Raw genomic sequence first — 22152 nt, forward strand, 5'->3', positions numbered from 1 at the left:
CATGTGTGGAGCAGTTTGCCGTAAACATGTGTTGCTGAGCAAACATGGGCCGCTTCTATGGGATTTAAACACGAAACCATAAGCTGTGACAATACTGTGGGTAAAGCCCATCCACATACACTGTAGTGTGTGGTGTGAAATAAAGGAAACGTGGAAACATTTCATAATTAAGATTCATATAGCTTCTTTACATACAAATAAAAAGGTAGAGGGGCTATAAAAAATAAAAACACAAGGAAAAAATTGTTAAAAAAACAAAAAGAAAATAGCAATGAAAAAATGAAAACACTACAGAAAGCTTAGTTAAATTCAACATGTTATAAATCATCACTGAGGTTTCCTTCCTGAAATACTTGGGAACACTTTTCCACAGGTTGTGGGATGTTGATAATGTTGATGAATGCTATGGATCATACAAATAAGTGAAAGGATTAGAGGAAAGTCCAACATCAAGTTCCTTTACTAACGTGGACGAGTGAGTCTGATAAAGTGAACACAAAATATTGCTCGCGCTTTAACTTGAACAAAATATTCAATTAAATAGCATGATGTCAAAAAACTGTAGAAAGCTCCAGAGCAGCTACTTGATGGACCTTTTGTTGAGATTGTTTGGGTAGATAAAGTTTCTTTGGTTGTGCAGTAACGCAGAAATAAAAGTGAAAAATAATCCCCAGTTTGGTGTTGGTGGTGGTGATGGTGGAGGACAGCGCTGCAACACTTTTCCCACAGGAGTTTAGTTGAGTTGTGTTTTGGTGACAGCGCATTTGATTCACATCTTTTTCAAACCCAACAAACTATTCAGTAACTTTTCATGTGCAGAAGCGTTTGCATTTGTTTCGCCACTCATTTTACTATCATTTTTCAACATGTGGAAGGTAGATGACTCAGTTGTGAACAGTGCATGCAGCTGCAAGTGGAGGTTTAAATCTGCCCTGTCGCCTTCTTCTCTCTTCTCGCTGCTGTTCTCTGTCCACTGTCCAATGAAGCAGCAATGCCACAGAAATGAAATATAAGGAACAGGACAAAACAAGATTGTTTTTTTAAATGTCAGCATTCAAAGTCAATTTTGATTTTTTTTTTTTTTTTTTTTTGATAGCTTTTGCTTTTACCAGCCTCTCAGTGTTCAGTGTTAGGACTAAAGGTCCATTGTTGTGGTTAGGATGGTGTCCTTCCAGATAAGGACAGGAAAGGACGGCTTCTTCTTCTCCTCCTTCACTTTGCGTTTTGATCATCCTCTGGAAGCATCGCTCTCTTCCTTCACTATTTTTCTCCGTGGATTTTTCAACCGGTGAGTTGATTTAAAAAAAAAAAAAAAAATTCTCTAATAATTAGAATTTAATTTGTCACAAAATGTAAATGATGTTGATAATGTATATGGACTGGAACATTTATGGATCCGTGTTGGAATATGTTTATGTTATAGGAAGTTATGTAACTTAAGTTTTGCACTCAGTGAAGATAAATGCACATGTCATTTGTGCTTGAGTACATGAGTGAGAAAGGAAAATTATGTCTATGTGGATATGGATAAGTAGTGTCCAATGGTTTCTTAAACAAACAAAAAAATAAAAACTTTGATTGGATACATATGATGTCAAACTATATAATCAAATAAAATTCAAGCAAAACAATACAATGTGAATGTGAATACAAAATTAATGTAAAAGAAACTCTAAAAGGGAACTTCATAACTGATTTAAAACCTAAGTTGACAGCATAAACTCTGCAGACTTATCATCTCAGGCAGGTCAATCTGTATGTGCACAAGTGGTTGAGCTCAATGTCTCACATTCTTTGAATTAAGATTTGCAATGGTTGGTATTAACCAAGGTTAGGGTCTCGGTTTCCAGCAGATAAGTATGTTTTGGAGACTTGAAATCAGCGGCCGTGGCTTCTATCAGCAAAGTCACAAGAGTGCGAAAAATGATAAAGGTTTTGCCTCGTGGGAAGGTCTGTCCGTCCTGACTTTTACAACTACAAAACCACTTCTGTATCACCCTTTTTTAGACTGATAAATAACAATCAACAGGTGTTACTGTTCTCTTTTGGTCAATCAATAGTACTATATATACTTCCCTAAATAATGCAAGTGCTCCTTCAGGGATTAGTACATCAGACTGCACTATGGTTTGCTGCATTGTGGTTCATTTTATTATATACACCCCCCCCCAAATAGAAAGCAGGACAACTGGCGACTGAAATGGGTGAATGGGATCTGCTGGGCCGCCTGCTGGACAAAGTGCAGAGCCACTCCACAGTGATCGGCAAGGTGTGGCTCACTGTGCTGTTTGTCTTCCGCATCCTGGTCCTGCGCACCGGCGCTGAGAAGGTCTGGTAATACAGTATATTTACTAATTAAGGCACACTTCCCAGGGAGATTATGAAATGTAGGGGAAATGTGTTCAAAGGGGCACAACAGCTGAAACAATTGAAACAGTATATCCAGGGAATGGGAATGTTGCAAAACTATATCCATACCAACGTCGTAAACACCGTACCCACTACACCCTGTAACTTTCTTGAGTCATCTCCTCTATCATCTCTTCCCTCTTGTCTCATCTAGGTGTGGGGCGATGAGCAATCTGACTTTGTGTGCAACACCCAGCAGCCCGGCTGTGAGAACGTCTGCTACGACCTCGCCTTCCCCATCTCTCACGTTCGCTTTTGGATTCTTCAGATCATCGCTGTCACGACTCCCAAGCTGCTCTACCTCGGCCACGTCCTTCATGTGATCCACATTGAGAAGAAGGTGTGTCACTGTGTAAATGCTTGATTTGTCAAGCATGCCATACCTGTACAGTGGCAAAGGCATAGGCCAGGTGGTTCCCAAACATCCTGTTAGGATCTTACCATATATAATAATAAATAATATATATATATATATATATATATATATATTACCATATTGTGCTATGCTTGATATTAGTTTGTCTCATTGCCCCCATCCTCGATGTTTGCCTCAGTCCCATGTGAAATGATAAAATAAAATATGATAAATAATGCTCTACGCCTTTTTAAAGACTGTATAAATCATCAATCAAATTTTAACTTATTTTAAGCCATCATTTTGTATGGTTGTGTCTAAGTGAGCCGCTCCCACCAACCACTTAACCAGCTGTTTCCTGCGAAGAAAGTTCTGATAAACCCGCTCGACGCTCCCTGCCACCTCACCAGAAGGGATTCACTGGTGAAGACTGCGGAGCGTCTAGCAGCTAAAGACAGATATTTTTCGCAGGTGTTAGCGGAAGCAAAGGGCAAAGCTAAGAAAAGTGAATATTTGATTTACTTTCTGTAGGTGAACGCCGCGCAAATGCTTGCTAGATGTGCCTCCTGAGATGTGGTAGCTGTGCATCAGTCAGTTTTCATTGTTGTTTTTTCCGGCCCCTAGTGGCAAAAGATTAATGAATGCAGCTTAAAATGTTACGTAGCTTTTCAGTACCCAAAATTCATAGTGGGCTTAAAAGATCGTTTCCTTATTGAGGACAGTGGCAGAAAACAGTATCAGAAAACTACGCTTCCAGCTTAAATCATCTTATCATCAGCTATTCAGCCATATATTGTAGTCTCCCAATGTAGGTGCCTCTTTACACTAAGACAACCCTTATAAAAGATTTATACATCATAAATAACTAATTATAAACAAGTTATAACAGATTTCATACATTGATGCAGGCTCACTATTTGGCAAGATCAAGTTAATGCTTACTACTCATTAATCTTATAATGACTTACTAGTATTTATAACTGGTAAAAGAACTCATTAATAATAACAATATTATAATATTGCCAAATAGTTAGCCTGCACCAATGTATGAAAAACGTTATAACTTCTTTGTTTATAATTGGTTATTTACGATTTATAAAGCGTTAACAATCAAATTAATAACCTAATAATAAACATTTATGAATCCTTTATTAGGGGAGTCTTATTGTAAAGTGGTGCCCCGATGTTTTTGCACATATGTGGCTATAAGCAAAACTTCCAGTGTCGCCTCAAAGTTTTGAGGGGGGAGCCGCAGTAGCAATACATGGAATAAGGGTTAAGACTTTTTTGGAAACTGTTTGGAACTTCTCTTCAGATTACTTGAGAATTTCTAACTCTGACTTCTTGTTCCAACTCAAGGTGAAGGAGAGGATGAGGAAGCAGGCGGAGCTGGAAGACCAGGCCAGTCTGTTCCTCAGCAAGGCCTTCAAAGTTCCCAAGTACACCAAGAGCAGTGGCAAAATCAGCATCCGCGGCCGCCTCCTTCGCAGTTATGTCCTCCATCTTGTGGCCAAGATAATCCTGGAGGTTTTGTTCATCGTGGGTCAGTATTTACTTTACGGTTTCACCCTCCAGACTCGCTACGTCTGCATCCGCTTGCCCTGCCCTCACCAGGTGGACTGCTACGTCTCCAGGCCCACGGAGAAATCGGTCATCATCTGGTTTATGCTGGTGTCAGCGATCGTCTCCCTTGTGCTCAGCGTGGTTGAGCTCTTCTACCTGTGTGTGAAGGCGGTGAAGGAGTGCATGGCGAGGAGGCAGGACTACACCGTGACCCCGGTGACGCCTCCGTTTTCGGAAAGGAAAGCTTTTAGAAGCCGGCCCGAGATCATCCAGAACTGTGCCAACCTGGAGCTGGAGCTGCAAGGACAAAAGTTGGGGGCGAACGGGGTCAAAGGTGGGGTGAACAAGGCTGTTCAGAATGTACCAACTGAGAACAAGATGGGGGAGGTTCACATCTGAAGCGTGGAGGCAGAGATAGGTTGTAGGTTGTTCCAGTATTTGTGTGTTTTGGCTTAAGAGAGGAAAAGGGGGTGTGTGCGCAGGAAATACAGATGGGGGGGGGGGGGCAGCCAGCTTCTGTAAACAGGCCTCAGTCACATACACAGCGTTGCTTAAAATGACTTCAAGTGACATTTGTGACATAGTAAAAAACAAACAAACCATGTTTTCTCTTTTAAATAGAGTAGATAAGATTTTTGTACTTTGTAGAAATGATTTAAGACAGTGTAACGTTACAATTTGGATTCAATAAACATCTCGTATTCAGAATGTGATTGTGATACAACTGTCTTTTTCTCATGGTGTTGTCATGTTTGCACATGACAAAAAAAAAAAACCCAGTGTTGCCCTGCAGTAATATACAAGGTCCAAATTCTGTTGCCTCAATAAATTACAGTGCATTCAATTCACCAGTCATTTTCCTATTAAGAGCAGCCTCATCCATCTAAACATCTGAGGATTTTTATTTTTAATTGGGCCATTAATCTCTCACACTGTATAGAGCAACAGTTGCTATAATGTATAAACCCATTTAGTTTATTGTGTGCAGAGAGAATAACTTTTAATGCCGTTTTATGCCGTGCAACTGTTAATACGCTTCTGCAAATATATGGGCCGGCAGAACTTACATTTCAAAATGCTGGTCTCCATCAGCTAAAAGCATTTGTTATTGATTGTATGAGAAAAGGTATTAACAAGTAGAGCAAATAGAATTGCTATTATTTTCTAGCACTTTTAAGGAAATAGTTTATATCCTTGCTGAGGGTTAGATGGTTGATATCAAGCCAGAAACAGGGGGAACAGATCAGCTCAGCTCTGTCTGCATCTCCAAAGCTCATGAATTAATGGGTTGTATCTTAAGCTAAGCTAACAGGGGTCTGGCTACAGCCTTATATGGAACATACAACCTGTATCTATATTCTCATCTAACTATTTGAAAAAAAAAAAAAGCATCTTCCCAAAATGTTTAACTGTTTCTTTAAGCGTATTCTAGGTGTTCACTTTTACTTATGCGGAGCATTTCCATTAACCTGCTTAATGCGCAATTTGAAATTGTGAACTTAAAAACGAGTAATGGAAAAAGAAAACATTTCTACTCTTGCATGAGCTGGTTTTCAGATGATCTGACAAAGCAATATTTCGCAAAATTGAAATGGAAACACTTTTCTCTAATTCGTGTTGTGGCGTTTGCCGTATCAGGTCCCAGGAAACCATTTCCAACCCAGAGGCAGCTGCTGGGAACCTGTTGTTGTTATCTCTTGTGTTTTGTTGACATTTCTAAAAAAAAAAAAAAAAAAAGAAACCAAAGAAAAAAAAAAAACATGGTGCACAAAACTGCAGTTGAAACCTGGCCAATGTCAAGTGACATAACAGTGAGATGTGTATTTACGATAAAACTCGCCCTTTAAATTTCTGGTGGTTTTTTGATTTCCCATGTGGTTTTATAACATTTCTTCAAAGACTGTGCCAAAATGCCTGATTTTGTATTTTGGGATATGATTCCCACTCTGATGATACTGGCTGTAAATGAAGCAGTTTAATAACTAATGATAATACATGTGGGTGGAGGCTATCTGCATTCTTCTTTTACCAATTATTATTTCTGATTTATGACTAAGTTAATGAGTGAGTGATACATTGGTTCAACATGGTGCCATCTCTAGATAATGATTTGAATTTGCCACCAAAATGCTTCCATACTTCATCATAACCACAGTCAAATACATGCTGAATATTTAAACAAAAGCAGTTGTTTTAATGATTTACACACCTTTTCTTTTCTGTTTATTTTCAAAAATTCGAAGCCAGTCAGAGCTGGGTCTCTGAACATCTGTCAATTATTACACTCTTGTCCTCTTGTTCTCATCTTTGTCAATCTTTTTTTTTTGCTGCTGACGGGCACAACGTGACACTGAAGCCAGATGTGTGTTACACAATGTGGTCCCTCACCCCACCTCATGAGTCCTGCTGTCCTCACCCACAACTCCAAGGTTCAACTTCAGTTAGTGATCTATCCCACCTGGAGTCAGTCCTTTCCTTCCAGATCAGCAGGTAAGATGCAACGATTTCTGCTCTCTCCTACAGATAATTGATCATTTGACAAATCACAAAGAAAAGTGTTATTAGCAAATGTCAATAATGGCCACTATACAAACTGAAAAATATCAAAGATCTTTTTCTTTATATAAATTTTTTGAGTATGTAAGTGATGGGTTGTCAATTTACTTCAAATGTCCATTACATTGCTTCATCTGTACATTAATAGCATGAGATTTGTTTGTTTTTTTACATGTATTTATTTTAACTGTGTTACACAGAATATTGATGTAAGCTTTACTTTAGGAAAGCTTCATTTTTATTTATTTCTACGCCTCCTTCCTTTATGCTTCATCAATATAATGCCGCTGGGTTTTATCTTCTTCTGTTCAAAATTCTGAATAATAATTACTTATTTGTTTATTTATTACTTATTTATGATACTAAGTACTGAGAAACTAGCTGAAGGTCCAGGAGGCTCTGATGTGACTTTCTTCTCATGTTTAAAAACAGAATTATTTATCTAAATTAAACAGAACAATGAGCCTTTTTCTTCCAACAGTGGCATTTTGATTAAATAATAAGTTATGGTTAATGTTTTAGTTAATAAGGTATGGTGTAGGCTCATTAAAAAACAAAGTGAGCGATTTAACCTATTTATTAGCTTGGGTATTTACTGTATTTTTCATCTTTTCATCACAGATCAGTAACTGAACATCACTTATAAATATGGGAGACTGGGGATTCCTGTCAACCTTACTGGACAAGGTCCAGTCACACAGCACAGTCATCGGGAAGATCTGGATGAGCGTCCTCTTCCTGTTCAGGATCATGGTTTTGGGTGCAGGTGCTGAGAGCGTCTGGGGCGACGAGCAGTCGGGTTTCATCTGTAACACACAGCAACCTGGTTGTGAGAACGTCTGCTACGACTGGACCTTCCCAATCTCGCACATTCGCTTCTGGGTCCTCCAGATCATCTTTGTCTCCACACCGACGCTGGTGTACCTGGGCCACGCCATGCACGTCATCCACAAGGAGAATAAGCTGAGGGGGCTGCTGTCGAGCCCCGGTGGAAACCAGCTGCTCAAAAGGCCCAAATACACAGATGAGAACGGAAAGGTGAAGATCAAGGGGAACCTGCTGGGAAGCTACCTGACTCAGCTCGTGGTTAAGATCATCATTGAGGCTGCCTTCATAGTGGGCCAGTACTACCTGTATGGATTCGTCATGGTCCCCATGTTCCCCTGCTCCAGGAAGCCCTGTCCCTTCACTGTGGAGTGCTACATGTCCCGCCCCACAGAGAAGACCATCTTTATTATCTTTATGCTGGTAGTGGCCTGCGTCTCTCTGTTGCTGAATTTCATTGAGATGTTCTACCTGATTTGCACCCGGGTCAGATGTGGGTCCAGGAATCGCAGTCACAAGATTACCTCAGCAGAGAACCCTGCCGGCCTGTCAGCTCCCAGGTGGCCGACTGCAGAGGACGCACTCAAGCAGAACAAGCTGAACATGGAGCTCGAGAGCAGTCACAGTATTGGAGGAAGCCTGGACGGGGCCAAAGAGGAGAAACGACTACTGAGTGGTCATTAAAAAAAAAACACAGATGTCCCCATTAATGTATTAATGTTTTGTCTTGTTTCAGATTATCCCCCAGTGCTTTTTTGGCTCAAATACATCTAAGAGACTGATTTCTTACATCATGACACAATATAAAAGAAAAGCTTCATCACTGTCTAATAATGTGGTATTATGTGCTGGGAAGAGTCTGCGTAAATCAACAATATTAAAGGGCCACATTGTTGGAAAAATTTACATTTATTTTGTATTTTTCAAATGGAAATCTAATAATGGAAAATGTGCAATACTGATAATGTATTTATCTGAGTGAGCAGAAGTTTGTCTATCCTCGGTTATTGAATGTGTCCTTAAACTTATTCCCATGTTCATTATCTAGGACTTGAAATAATTTCCTTATTGAATGATGATGATGATGATGATGATGATGATGATGATGATGATGATGATTGTGGTGAAGAGTCTGTTTCTACTGATGAAGTAGAAAAACATTTTTGTATGCTGTATTGTTTTTAATAAATTAATAAATAAAAAAGTCGGATAAAAAAAGCTTTTTCATCAATCTATTCATTTTAGATGACACGTTTACACTTTTCACTTCCCAGTCCAACAACTTACTTTTACAGAGTATGATTCACACTTTTAATACTGTAGGGCTGCAACAGATGATTATTATTGATTAGTCTACTGATTATCTTCTAGTTTAAATGATTAATTGTTTGTTCTATACAAATGAAAGCCACAGTTACCCAGAACCAAAGGTGACAACAGTCAATCAAAAATCCAAAGATATTGAGTTTACTCTAATAAAAGAGAGAAACAGTAAACATCCACATTTGAGAAGCTGAAACCACAGACGTTGCTTCCCATTTTAGCTTATAAAATACTTTAATAATTAGCTGATGATCAAAATTGTTGCTGATTCATGTTCTGGTCATAATCTATTCAACTGATTGATTAATCGATGCGTCAGTCACGTCAGAATAGGGAGTGGTTGGTAGAGTGTCAGATATTAGCCACCACCTCTGACTCATGGATAATTTAAATGATTTCATATAAGGCTTAGGACATTAACATCAGATAGAAAATTGAAAGGCGAAACTTGAACGAACTGTGAACTGTGCCTCGGTGTGTTTAGACATTGTGTAAATCACATTGTATGAAGAAAAAAACCTTTTCGTTGACACAGTCTCAACAAAGAATGAACGTGACTGCTCAGTCGTCACGTAGAATTCATTGTAGGGTTATTGTAGTAGGTTGGATTAGTCTGTATAGGTGAGCAGACTGTGTCCATAACTTTAGCCTCTGTCTCTTTGCTCATTTTATTTATTTACTGGCTTTGTAGATATGTAACTAGCACATCTATTTGAATGTAAAATGTAAAAGCAGTCAAGGGCTGCTTTAGTGAATACTTACTACATATGATGAAAAATCATACAGTGATGACAATAATGAACAGTGACATAAACCAGCTTTGGATTTTGCTTTATAGCACTGTCAATCATTAACCTGCACAATCTTTTCAGTGCTCAGCCCAAAATTCTCCACTTGAGATTTATCATTTTCAGATGTCATGACAACGTGACAGCTCACACTGTTGCGCAAATTCATCAAATCTAAAGTTCAAGGTACCATAGACGGGTTTAGTCTGGTGCACTGGGCTCTCTGTCATTCAATACCACAGCTGGTGACTGCTCTGCTTGTCTAGAAGAAGAACTTTTTAAATTCAAAGGTAAGATTTTGAAATTGAAATATAGAATGTAATGATTTCAAACTTAAATTTAATGCTATTATTTTTGGGTTAAGATACCACATCATCTTGTTATTTCAGCCACATATGTATATTAGGTTGGATATAGGCATTTATTATTATGAATATATTTTCTTGCCTTACTACTTGACCATTCAGACTGAAGCACTGTCCTTAATCCATCAGGATAAAAATCCGTATTATCCATGTATTGTCGACATGTTCTATGATTAGATGATGTGCAATGATGTGCAGTTAGAAAACACTGTGAACACACTAAAGTGCTCTTTCTTTTATGAAAAGCATTATATTTATAGATACAGCCGTTCATACAAACATCTGCTGAATATAAATTCCTCTCCTATCTAACATCCAAACATACAGCACATAGTGAGATACCTTGAGATAAGTCTTTGTTATGCAATATGTTTTTACAGCTTCTTCTTTACGTTCTGAACAACCTATAGATTAGAGATTTTACAGCATGTGATCGTGTCTGTAAAACAAAGTGTTCTGCTGCGGTTGAAGATGATGGTTTGCCTTTCAAGTTAATCAATTATCATCCATTACATCACGTAGTGCCATTTATTAAAAAATAATGGAACGCTTTAATCTATACTTTTGTGATAGGCTATATGTAGTTACAGAGTGGTCATTTAAAAGAGAACAAAAAATTAATTATTAATTAGAGAAAACATAAGATTAATTACAATTTCATAAGTTTTTCCTTTCTCACATAGATTTGACAACTACTGCAAATAGCAACTGGGTAACTGATGTTCTGTTGGTTTTTCCAATAGATCTCTTGTTATATGAATAGTTGGATATATGATACAGTTGGATATAGTTGGTTACATGAATGAGATTGTTTTAAGTAGTGGGGTCTCCAACTATTAGTAATTAATCACTTACATATAATGGCTAAATGAGAAACAGAACAATTTTATTTTCTCAATAGAGCTCTTCTCGTCTCTTCCTTTCCATATGACTGGTGTCTCAAGTATTCAGAGGACTGGAATATCAGATCACTCTGCATGGTTTTCATGAAACCACTCATTTATTAATCAGTATTAATCATTATTATCAGTAATCATTATTAATCAGTTGACATATTTACTTTTCAGAGACAATGGGAGAGTGGGGTTTTCTTTCTTCTCTGCTGGACAAGGTCCAGTCTCACTCCACCGTCATCGGGAAGGTCTGGCTCAGCGTACTTTTTATATTCAGGATCATGATCCTCGGAGCTGGAGCAGAGAAGGTGTGTTTCTACTTGTTTTGTTCACAGTAGCTTTATACATAAGTGGTGCATCACTGAATTACTTCTGCAAGCCCAGGACGTTTAGATGAAATAACACCCTCTGGTGACCATAATGGAGATCCACAGTTCCTGAGGAACAATAGCTGTGAAACCCAGCCAGTATTCAGATAGTGCTGCATTCAACTTTAAAACAAATCATCAGGTTTTGCATTATTAAGGATCTTATTATTAAAGATCCTTATCTTCTTTATCTTTAAATAAGGGTTGTTTAAAGTTTTCCATCAGTCTGCGTACTTTATAAAGAGTCACTGGGGCTGGAGACAATTCTGGTCTGATTTTCTAAATTTAGCCTGTTGAAAACAAAAACAACATATACTTTTACCTATTTAAAAATTCTTTTTTAACTTTAAACATTATTAAATGTTTGTGCAACCACAACATTTTATGTCTAGAATGTCATTTTGTAGCCTGGTTGTTTAATACTTAGCCACTAATTGCACACAGCAATTCTTCAGTGCGCCTCAGTGGATGCTAGCAGTAGATTCTGGAAGATTTGTGTTAAATTAAACACTCCTTTATGAAAGAAACTTAACTCTCAGTCCTGTTGACCATATGCAAGTAATAATAATATGTTTTCATATGAACATTGCAGGTTTGGGGTGATGAACAATCCAATATGATTTGTAATACCAAACAGCCTGGCTGTAAGAACGTCTGCTACGACCTCGCCTTCCCAATCTCACACATTCGATTCTGGGTCCTCCAGATTATCTTTGTCTCCACACCGACGCTGGTCTACCTCGGTCATGTGCTCCACGTCATCCACAAAGAGAATAAGATGAGGCAATACATGCAAACTCACTCTGGCAGTGAAATCGTCAAGCTTCCCAAGTACTCTGACGATAAAGGCCATGTCGAGATTAAAGGCAACCTGCTCGGAACCTACATGACCTCCATATTGTTTAGAATCATTCTGGAGGTAGCGTTCATTGTGGGGCAGTATTATCTGTACGGGTTCGTCATGGACCCAAGAATCGTCTGCTCCCGAGCTCCATGTCCTTTCACTGTAGAGTGCTACATGTCTCGACCCACTGAGAAGACCATCTTCATCATCTTCATGCTTGTAATGTCCTGTATCTCTCTGCTATTCAACGTAGCAGAGATCTTCTACCTGGCCTGTTGTCGCTCATCCAGAAAAAGGTCTAAAACTGTTCCAGCTGCTGCTATTGCCATTCACCCACATTTCAATGGTGAAGGTCTGATTAAAAAAGAGTAGCTTAGCCTCCATAATGCCAGTCACAGCACAGCCTGAGGAACACCATTTAGATCCAGTGTGCAAAATTTAAACTGTTGCATAGTTAACAAGCAAACAGGAGGGTAAATAAAACCTGGGCCTACATTTGCAAGAGTTATTTATTTATTTATATGATGCTTAAAAATTGCAGAAATCAAAATTTGGAGCCATACTGTATATGTAGACTATTTGTGAATGGGAGTAATCGAATATTTAAACATGCACAAGAAGAATAAAATATATTGAAGTGTCAATGAAGCCAACTTTTAAAATTTCCTGAGTTTTTGTGGTTTTATTTTTATTTCTTTTTTTTGTGAGGCACTTTTGTATATTGCAGCCCCTAAGTGACAATTGGTAATTGTGACCTTTAACATTTACTGCAGTCACTCTGCTGTGGCCTGTGAGTACATGGGCTGAATGTCAGGGACCTGTCCATACAACTTTACTTACAGCAGATACCTTTGTCTATCATTGTACCAATTCGTATTAGCTAAAAGCCACTGTGTAGCTTTATAGGCGTGTTTGTTCTAAAGAAATATTGAAGGGCTCTTAGTGCTACTTTTCTTTTTGAATGTATTTTTTTCAGTTTTACCAAAATGGTTAAATGTTCAAGGATGACTTTCAGAACTGTAAATATTTTAATTAGAAATCATTTGTTTTTCATGTTTGGTTTTTTAATATGACTGTTTTGATTGATGAATTCCTTAAGGAAGCACATAACTTATTAAAACATGTTTGGAGTTTAGTGCATCTCTGTTTGTGTTTTATTGTTTCTTTCATTATACCCATACATAATTCATAATTTATGTTGTTATCATTGAAATTACATTTGACGTCCTATAAATCACTGATTTAGATACAGAAAATTAAATATCTTTTAAAACTTTTTTTTTTTCAAAAAAATTCCAAATTCCAACACAAAACAGATATTAAATAAATAAAACAATAAAATAAATAATAATAATAATAATAATATTCAGCACAACTACTTAAAATAATTTTTACCATAAGTCATTATATTGGTTTTGCAGTTGGCTACTAAACTAAGGACTCAGATATTTGAATGATGAATTGATAAACTAGAAGTGAAAATTATATTTACATTCATCAGTTGGCAAGAGACACCACTCATGTTAGATTAACATGTCTGCATAAGCAAGTAACTTTACAAAGACATGTGTTAGGGAATTTTTACCTTGTTGTAGGTAGCATCGAACCGTCCTCAGAAAGGTTAATCCCAATGTAACTTCAAAGTGGTTTCCCTTATTTAGCTACCGACCGGAGGCCAACTTCAGCGTCGTGGCTTAGCGGACAGGGAGCTTTATATTACATTACAACATTATTTTTTCAGCACCAAATTATGATGCATAGAAACAACTATAAGGGTAAGTGAAGCTAAAGTCGAAGGCGATGAAGTCACTATTGAGAAAAAGAGCTCAATCTTCTGAAAACGACCACAAGATGGCACCGTCAACACACACATTGAAACTGATTGCGTCCCTCCCACCGCCCACACGGCGATGAACACCAGTTTCCTTTTCCTCACAATAACAACAGCTGGCAGCAGCTAAAGATGGCCACCGCGACGGTAGCGGGGCTTGATGCCCACAGGATGGAGGAAAAGAAGTTCGAATATTTCTCCTCCATCAACTCCATGGCAAAGAAAATAATGCAGGAGAGGGAGAAAATCAAAGAGAAGCACGGCTCGTCCTGGGAGAAAATGACGCCGCAGGAGCAGGACAGCGCTATCGACAACTGGATGATGGATCCCCATATTCGAGCCCGATACGCTATGCATAGAGTTGACCGTGACGAAGTGGTCTGTTACCCCAAACTGCTCATTCAGACTGGCCAGAAGATAGTTCATTTCGGAGAGGAGGTATTTAAACCACATTTGAGTTTATATTTTATATGTTTGTGGGTGTGTTGAAAGGTCTGGATAGCCCTTTTCGTCATTGTTGCTAACTAGCCACGTAGCCTTTAAAATACGTAGGTAAACGTCATAGTGACCACATGAGCCTAAGTACAGGTTAATTATAGATAGATAGATATATAGATAGATGTAATAGTAAAACGTTCACTTCTGTAGGATAGCTTTACAATAGGCTATTATTTGTAAAAAGGCCATAATAATTTGATGACTACAAGCGTCTCACAGAAATTCTGCTGCTCTTATTTTGTAAAATATTAGCAAAACATATGTATATGTTGGCCTGAACAAGAACATTTGTATTGTTGTATTATGATGTTACTGCCTTCTCTTTTCACATTGATGAGCCAAAACATTATGATCACACCTACCCTGCCTCTGATGCTGTTTAGTGCCACCAAAACATTTCTGGCCCACCAACACATTGACCCTTCAAGAACTCTGCTAGGTGACCTGTTGTATCTGGCTCCGAGAGGTTAAGACAAGATCCTTTTAAGTCCTGTATATTACAAATCAGACTTTTCACAGCTCATCCCCCAACACCCCACGACCAGTTCTTGGTTTGTCCCTCTTTGGACCAGTGTCAGTAGGTAATCACCACTGCTGGATGGAAGCACCCCACAAACCTTGCAGTTTGGAGATGCTTCAACCCAGTTGTCTGGCCATGACTATCTGGCCCTTGTCAAAGTCACTCAGGTCTTTACACCTGCCCTTTTCTCCAGCATCCAACACTTTGAACACAAGAACCAACTGTGTTCATTTACTGTCCAATATGTCCCAGACCTTTACATGCACCATTGTTACAAGATTAATAAGTGTTGTTTGTTTCATCTTTGAGTCATAATGTTTTGGCTTATTTGTGTATAATTAATTTATTTTCCTTGTTGTAAAGAGACACTAAGCTTTTACAGTCAAAATAAAATAACTTGTTTATTTACTAATAAGAGTATAAGTTCTGTTATACCATTCATTGAGCCCCTAAGTACACTGTGTGTAAGTTGAAACTGTAACTTCAGCTTGTGTCTCTTTTTAGGATATTACCTGGCAAGATGAGCATTCAGCCCCCTTCTCATGGGAAACCAAGGTAAAAATAATCATGCATTCACAAGGTCGCAGCTGATTTTGTCTACTTTGTCTATTGTTGACATATCTGGGATTATGTAAGCATAGGTGAATCTTTCTTTAAAGTGCGATGCTGCTATAGAACTGATTTTCCATGTTTCAGAGTCAGCTGGAGTTCAGCTTGACATCAGGCTCTGCAGACCAGGGGATCTGTGCCTCGCATGCAGACCCAAAGTCTGCAAAGGCTCCTCATTCCAATCAGCATGGAACCAAGGTATGATTAGCCTTTTCTAACAAAAATCTCAGTTTGATAAATTTGACCTGATTTTGCTAAATCTGCCATAAAGTAACACATTTGAGCGAAACCTATTGACATACATGTTGCATTTATTTGTATGGATGTGATAATGTTTTTGTTGAAATTGGGTTTTATGTATGATTATCACAGTGTTTGTCCATAACAACAGCCTGCTGTATCCATAACTAGTGCTTTGTTGGCTTGTTTGTGTTGTACACACGTCCAATAGGAATTGCTCTTTGTATAACCTTGACCTCAATTAAATGTGTTATTGTACGATTGTGAAGGTGTCCGTCAGTGAGGGCCGGAGGCCAGAAGAAGAGTCGTCTTTCTGGAAGATCAGTGCGGAGAGGTCCAGGCTGGAGGGGGAGCAAGCTGACTTCCAGTCTCTGACTCCCAGCCAGATCAAATCCCTTGAGAAAGGGGAGAAATCCCTCCCCTCCTACCTCCGACAGGTAAGCACTGCGTTCCTTACTATCTGTTGGTGTTGTCAATTCAAGTAACGGCTGCAAAAAATGTTCATATATTTTGGCTGCTTTTAAATGTTGAGGAGCGAACATCCCATTTCTGGTCTGTGATAGTTTCTAAGAAACAACAGATTGGAGGCAAGTACCCCCCCCAACACTTGTCACTTTTGTTATCACACTATGTATCCTGAAATAGAGTCTCGCCTGAAGCTGAGATAAATGGCATCTGTGAAGCCTCCACAAGTGTCAGAGAAGTAGATGGTGAATGCAGCCAATTTGCAGTAAAAAAAGCAACAATGATGACTAGTTTTTTTCTGGATGCCCTACTTAGCTCTTCTTTCTTTTCTTCTTTCCTGCACTTTATTTTTACTTCGATTTTTCTTTTCACTGCACAGCCTCATGAACCACCTACACTGCTTTCAATGCCTGTTCAAGAAGCCTAAATATAAAGTTAACAACTATGCAACCCCGCTTTTGAGCTGTTTTGTAACTTTTAACTTGTGTTATCTTGTGTATAACATAAATAACATCCATAAAAATCGAATATTAATTGTATCAGTGACACTAAAAATGCCATTTTTCTACAGGAGACCTCTGTCACCTCAAAGGAGCCTGAGGCAGTAGAGTCCCATCCTCCACCTCCTACCAGGGCCGCAAAGCAGAGAGCACCCAAACCTCCTGCTCCCCCGCCCCCCGTCCCCACTGCTGTCAGTGCAACGCCGGCGTCCATCTCCATCTCGCCAAACCCTGCCCCGCCTGTCAGCGTGTCCTCGACAGTGGCGGGATGGGAGCGATCTCAGAGCACCTTACCGTCGGTCAGCATCACCGTGGATGAAGTGTTCTCCTCCAACATGATGTCAAAGCCCTCCAACATCCCCGCCAGTGTGGAGAGAGAGAGAGAGGAGGAAGTTTCACCCAACAGCCCCACCTTTTCCCAGGTGAGCTCTGAAACAGATAGACAGAGGTTTCAGAATGACACAAGCACAGTTTCTAAGTATTACTTTTGCTTTGGATATTGTGAATTGGATATTATAGGAAGTTCAAATCACATTCCACATATCTACAGGGAAAGTGAAAGGCTAATACCTGCCGTGATGTCACTGATTTGGATGTGGCCAGAAATGCAGCGTACACAGTGTCAGGGGTTCTTCACTGAGTCCAAGCTTCTGAAGTTCACTTATTACAACTGTGGTTCAGTTCACTTGGTCTGGATGAAAGAACATTTTTGTTCACACTGACTTTGAAATTAACGAGGAGCTGTAAATAATAGGTTCTGTGGACTGACAGGTAACTCATTCGATGGGATGTTTTGGTGACTGGCGTCTTGTATCATCATCGCTACATGGAAATGAAACTCCAGAGACTTGACAGCGAGTCGTGCAGCACTTAACTGTGTCTCGTATTGCAATATTACTGGTAATGGTTATTATGTGGCTGCTCTTTTTAGCTCAGTTGTTTTTGAGCAACTGCGGAGTAGGACACAAGCATAATACACCACTGGTTTAATTATGTACTACAGCCATATGTTGCCATTGTTACCAAATGATCTTGCGCAATTATATGGGCGACTAAAACCAATTCTTTGACATTTCTTCACAATCAGAAATCAGGTTTTATTGTAGTTTAGATTTTGAATTCCTGCTTAAATCCAACACCACACAGTCCTGTGGTTGGCTTGTTCTGCTTTCACACCCAAAACAAACCGCACCACATTCCAATTGGAACCGAACCAAACCAACCTTCTCACCCTCTGTCTAGTTGTTTAGTCTGCAGCCGAGTTTGATTCACAGCTTTCACACGGGCCCAAACAAACTGAAGCAAATGGGAAAACACATCAGAATTTATTTGCAAAAAACAGGCTTGGTGTAAAACGAGACAAGTTAAACTTGATAAAAAGCAGGGAAACGAAATGGGACACACTTAGATAGATCCCATCATGCAATGAATTCACTGAAGACAATCCAATAAAACAAGTAAAATGAGTCATCGAATTACTTAAGCAAAAATTTAAGAAGCAGCTGTGTCTATTAGTCAGTCATTGTGCACTTTACAATGTCTTCAGCCTCCCACGTCTCACCCACACTGTCCGCTTGTTCCTTCTCCTCAGTTCAACACAAGCAGCAGCATCCTGAAGACTGGATTCGACTTCCTAGACAACTGGTAAACCACAGCTGAGACCAGTTACCGCTCTGAATGATTCATCGTCATCATCACTCTAAAGAAGGACCACACTGCCATGACTACAGACATCCACATCTAGATTTAAAAAACAACAGTCTTTAGAATGACCACATTATGTTCTTGTAATTATCTCCAGTGGCTTGTTAAGACATTATCTCACCACCTGTGTGCTGGTGTATTTCCCCCCATTAGAAGAGCCCCCTCTCCTCACTGACAAGGGTTGAATCTTCTTAAATGTCAAACACCCCTCTGCCCACTAAATGTAGAGTAAGCAGGGAATGAACCTCACAGAATGTGCACGCTGTTCCTCGCTGTGCGTTCACACTGCAATCAACTTGGTTGAAGGGTCCCACGGTTTCACAGATTGGGGAAACATGATCGATGAACTATGATCCCAATCCCACTTTGCACCTCATGCTCGTTGGGAACGTCCGATAGCTATCAAATAGCAAAAAAAACGAAGTGTAAATGCAACCAAAAGAGACTGACTTAGTTGTTAGGTAGCTAGCTGAACTGTTATTGTCGTAACCAAAGGTGCAGAAATTGATCATTTTTGGAGGTTCATTAAACCACCTTTTGTGCTGACCCTTATTTGCATGAAGCCGGGAAAAACCAAGACAGATGCAATCAGGCGCATTTTGATATGACACATTTTAAGTGACAAGTGCAAATGGGGCTGATGCTCCTGACTTACTTTTTCCTGCTTAATGGTACAATGTTTATCCAGTTAGCCACAATAATAAAGTCAACTAAAAAAAAAAGCAGGAAACCCTATATAACATTACTTAAATACGAACCACCAATCCCAGTGAAAGCTGCAACTGTTGCCTAAGGATAGTTGTGTCATCTTTGTTACACAGCAGTCTTTCAAATAAAAGTTTTCTCAAGAAATGGGAACCCCTTTTATAATTGCTATTAATAGTTATGGTACATGAAAACATATTCTTAGCAGTCGGGGGACTAAAACAGTGGAAATCCAATGGCTTTTATTGGATAATCCCAGCAAACAGTCAAGCTGTTGCACATTTCTTTCATATGTACAGTACATTAACCGCTGTACACATTGGCCACATATCACTTGTAACTGTGGTAACCTGTTCATCATGTTAAGTGCCGTATGAATGCACAGCAATGGTGTGACTTAGCTGCCTTCACTTAGAACTTTTAGACGCCACTCTAGCGAGCAAGAACAATTTTCTACCGCAAGCATGTAAAATTTTCATCTGCCAACACTAAAACCCTCAGTCCATTTTTAAGTTTTTGTTTTTTGTTATGAAGACTTTTGCTCTCTGATGTACTTTTATTTATACCTATATATTCCTATAGATCTAAGAGTTTTAGAGTTAAAGTAGTGCTCAGTGCTGCAGTCCTGGCCCTCACAGTGCAATTACTACAGAGAATGTTCCTACTGGTTATGGAATTCCTGCATTATTATCATGGAGGCTGTAAAGATGTTGATTGGATGGAGAAAAAATTTACCATTACATCACTCTACAGGAATACAGTGGAATTGATTTCCAGCTTTAACACAGTCATTGAATTAGATGGTGGTTTTCATCCCAACTGAAGTGGAAACCAGACTGTTCTTGTCTTTGGTATTACGAAAATCGAACCAGGAGGGAAGAATAGCCATGGAAGTGCACAAACTTAGTCATGGAAAAACTCACGGACTGTCATGGTAACCTGTTACAGATGTCCTGTCCTGTATGGATTTAGCTGCCTGACAAACTTCCTTACCACCTCACCCCTCTCAACTTTCACCCGACCTCAAACTAGTGTTGAGCAAACCCTAGTGTGCATTGATAATGAAAATAAGACGCACTCAGATGTTGTGGTTTAGGTAAATGGGCAGGCATGTAGTGATTTATAACACTTGTGTCACAGAGTTTACATGACTAGAGTACTATTTTACTGAATTTTATATTTATCCGCTGATTGTATCTTCTGCTATACATGTATATTGCACTCATGCATTTTGAGGTCACAGATTCGAAAGAAGTAAATAAATGGAAGTCAAACCCGTTTCTCACTATCGTCTGTTCTTTCTAAATGTGTTGGACACAAGCCCGTTCCTTTGAAATAACAATTGGCGTTTTCCAGCTAATTTCTGCAGAATTTCTCAAGGAAGGGGAACAGAAGTGGGTACTACGGAGGTTTTTGTTATGGCTGCAAATACACGATCAGTCATTAATGGGTTTGATTTCATAAGAAGAGGAAATACTAATTGAAAGAAAGCGAAAGTTGGACGGTTAACCCGAAGCCTTTGCTTCAGGGTGGTCAAGTCCTTTTTTTTTCTTTCATTCATGTTTGCCTGCTTGTTTGCATTTTTATCGCCCTCCCTCTCAGCTCCATGACATCAATTCCTCCAGCTGTAATTTCTACCAGATCCAAAATGCCATTTAGGGAAGGAGGAGGGAAGGACGTCCGGTGCTGAGGGGAAACTTTGTGCTGTTCGGTTTAAACAACACATTGGCCCAGTTCAGAGTCATCAGACCTCCACTGTCTCCCTCGGGTGCCAAGCAACCGTTCAGCAGTATTTATTTAAGGAAGCGAGAGCATTACTGTGTGAGACAGAATCTGACATAGATAATGTATGTACATAGTCATTCATTTAATGTAAAATTACAAGTTAAGGTATAAAGATGATGGCAATTTCCTCCCTAGCAGACGGTAAAAAAACAATTGTATATGGACAAATGACCTTAGACTCGAGGGTTGTACAACAGCTGGTCTCCAGCAGCAACACAGAGTTAACTGAAGTGTGTGTCTGGGTACCGTCTACGTTGTGTGTCTCCACCTGGTGAATGAATCAGAAACACCGGAGACGGCCTGGAGACAGACCCCACTTTACTGATTCTCTACATACAAATCTGACCTGAGTAAAGTTTGACGAGCAGCACTGCTGACACTAAATGATTAGGTAAGTAAAGTGTAAGTTCATTTATTATTAATTAAATGGGAATATTTGTGGGAGGTAACCCATGCACATGCAGGGAGAAGTTGTGGTCTCCACACACACAGAAGGCAGCTGGTCAGTGGATTGAAAATCACAGCCTTCTTGCAACACTGCTAACCACTGAGCCACCCTGCTGCCCTGCATATATGTCTGTGAAGATTCTCAGTCATCCAAGAAGTGTTGAAGTCAGTCGGACGAGCGCTTGTCAAGAAAATCAAAGGGTGGACATTTATTCATTCATTCATTCATTTCATGAGTACTCCCCAAACAAGACCTGTAAACAAGCTTCGATGTGTAGTTGCCCTTTAAGTTGCACTACGGTTCAGTGTTTTACAGTGATGATATATAGAACTAAATATTAATCATTTGAAAACTGGTCAGAATCAGGACCTAAATAGCTTATATGTACATATGTTATATACATATATATCAGTGTTGGCTTTCAAGGTACGTTGTATGTTTGTGTTCATCATCCCTCATGCTGAACTGAGGCACCTCTGTCCAGGGCAGCCGCCTCCCTGCAGCACCACCCAACACTTCCAGACCCTGAATAGCTCCTTTGTGTTCCCTCTCAGCTAT

The 22152-nt window shown here is 39.3% G+C and overlaps 4 protein-coding genes across 4 annotated transcripts; all 4 read left to right on the plus strand.

Moving 5' to 3' along the window:
- Window positions 1–35: 35 nt before the first annotated feature.
- On the plus strand, window positions 36–5027 carry gja11 (gap junction protein, alpha 11). The gene is made up of 4 exons (XM_056363396.1): window positions 36–1288; window positions 2177–2329; window positions 2564–2749; window positions 4124–5027. The coding sequence occupies exons 2-4, from the start codon at window positions 2201–2203 to the stop codon at window positions 4724–4726; spliced, it is 918 nt and encodes a 305-aa protein (XP_056219371.1). The 5' UTR covers window positions 36–1288; window positions 2177–2200; the 3' UTR covers window positions 4727–5027.
- A 1586-nt stretch (window positions 5028–6613) lies between these two features.
- On the plus strand, window positions 6614–8927 carry gja13.1 (gap junction protein alpha 13.1). Its single transcript, XM_056404659.1, has 2 exons — window positions 6614–6817; window positions 7505–8927. The coding sequence occupies exon 2, from the start codon at window positions 7532–7534 to the stop codon at window positions 8390–8392; it is 861 nt and encodes a 286-aa protein (XP_056260634.1). The 5' UTR covers window positions 6614–6817; window positions 7505–7531; the 3' UTR covers window positions 8393–8927.
- A 1049-nt stretch (window positions 8928–9976) lies between these two features.
- LOC130187820 (gap junction Cx32.2 protein-like) lies at window positions 9977–13424 on the plus strand. The gene is made up of 3 exons (XM_056405722.1): window positions 9977–10109; window positions 11252–11385; window positions 12038–13424. Exons 2-3 carry the CDS (start codon window positions 11257–11259, stop codon window positions 12659–12661), a joined length of 753 nt encoding a protein of 250 aa, XP_056261697.1. The 5' UTR covers window positions 9977–10109; window positions 11252–11256; the 3' UTR covers window positions 12662–13424.
- Window positions 13425–14205: 781 nt separating this feature from the next.
- Window positions 14206–20639, plus strand: c19h1orf198 (chromosome 19 C1orf198 homolog). Its single transcript, XM_056405721.1, has 6 exons — window positions 14206–14558; window positions 15643–15693; window positions 15835–15945; window positions 16257–16424; window positions 17024–17374; window positions 18544–20639. The coding sequence occupies exons 1-6, from the start codon at window positions 14253–14255 to the stop codon at window positions 18598–18600; spliced, it is 1044 nt and encodes a 347-aa protein (XP_056261696.1). The 5' UTR covers window positions 14206–14252; the 3' UTR covers window positions 18601–20639.
- The last annotated feature ends 1513 nt before the right edge of the window (window positions 20640–22152 follow it).

Source organism: Seriola aureovittata, chromosome 19, assembly GCF_021018895.1.
Source record: "Seriola aureovittata isolate HTS-2021-v1 ecotype China chromosome 19, ASM2101889v1, whole genome shotgun sequence".
NCBI lineage: Eukaryota > Metazoa > Chordata > Actinopteri > Carangiformes > Carangidae > Seriola > Seriola aureovittata.

Bases quoted from the DNA above. Each gene is read 5' to 3' on its own strand.
- gja11 (XM_056363396.1), top strand. From the start codon at position 2,201: ATGGGTGAATGGGATCTGCTGGGCCGCCTGCTGGACAAAGTGCAGAGC. The intron at 2,330-2,563 runs GTCTGGTAATAC...TGTCTCATCTAG, and splicing joins TGCGCACCGGCGCTGAGAAG to GTGTGGGGCGATGAGCAATC. The intron at 2,750-4,123 runs GTGTGTCACTGT...TTCCAACTCAAG, and splicing joins TGATCCACATTGAGAAGAAG to GTGAAGGAGAGGATGAGGAA.
- gja13.1 (XM_056404659.1), top strand. From the start codon at position 7,532: ATGGGAGACTGGGGATTCCTGTCAACCTTACTGGACAAGGTCCAGTCA.
- LOC130187820 (XM_056405722.1), top strand. From the start codon at position 11,257: ATGGGAGAGTGGGGTTTTCTTTCTTCTCTGCTGGACAAGGTCCAGTCT. The intron at 11,386-12,037 runs GTGTGTTTCTAC...TGAACATTGCAG, and splicing joins TCGGAGCTGGAGCAGAGAAG to GTTTGGGGTGATGAACAATC.
- c19h1orf198 (XM_056405721.1), top strand. From the start codon at position 14,253: ATGGCCACCGCGACGGTAGCGGGGCTTGATGCCCACAGGATGGAGGAA. The intron at 16,425-17,023 runs GTAAGCACTGCG...ATTTTTCTACAG, and splicing joins TCCCCTCCTACCTCCGACAG to GAGACCTCTGTCACCTCAAA. The intron at 17,375-18,543 runs GTGAGCTCTGAA...CCTTCTCCTCAG, and splicing joins ACAGCCCCACCTTTTCCCAG to TTCAACACAAGCAGCAGCAT.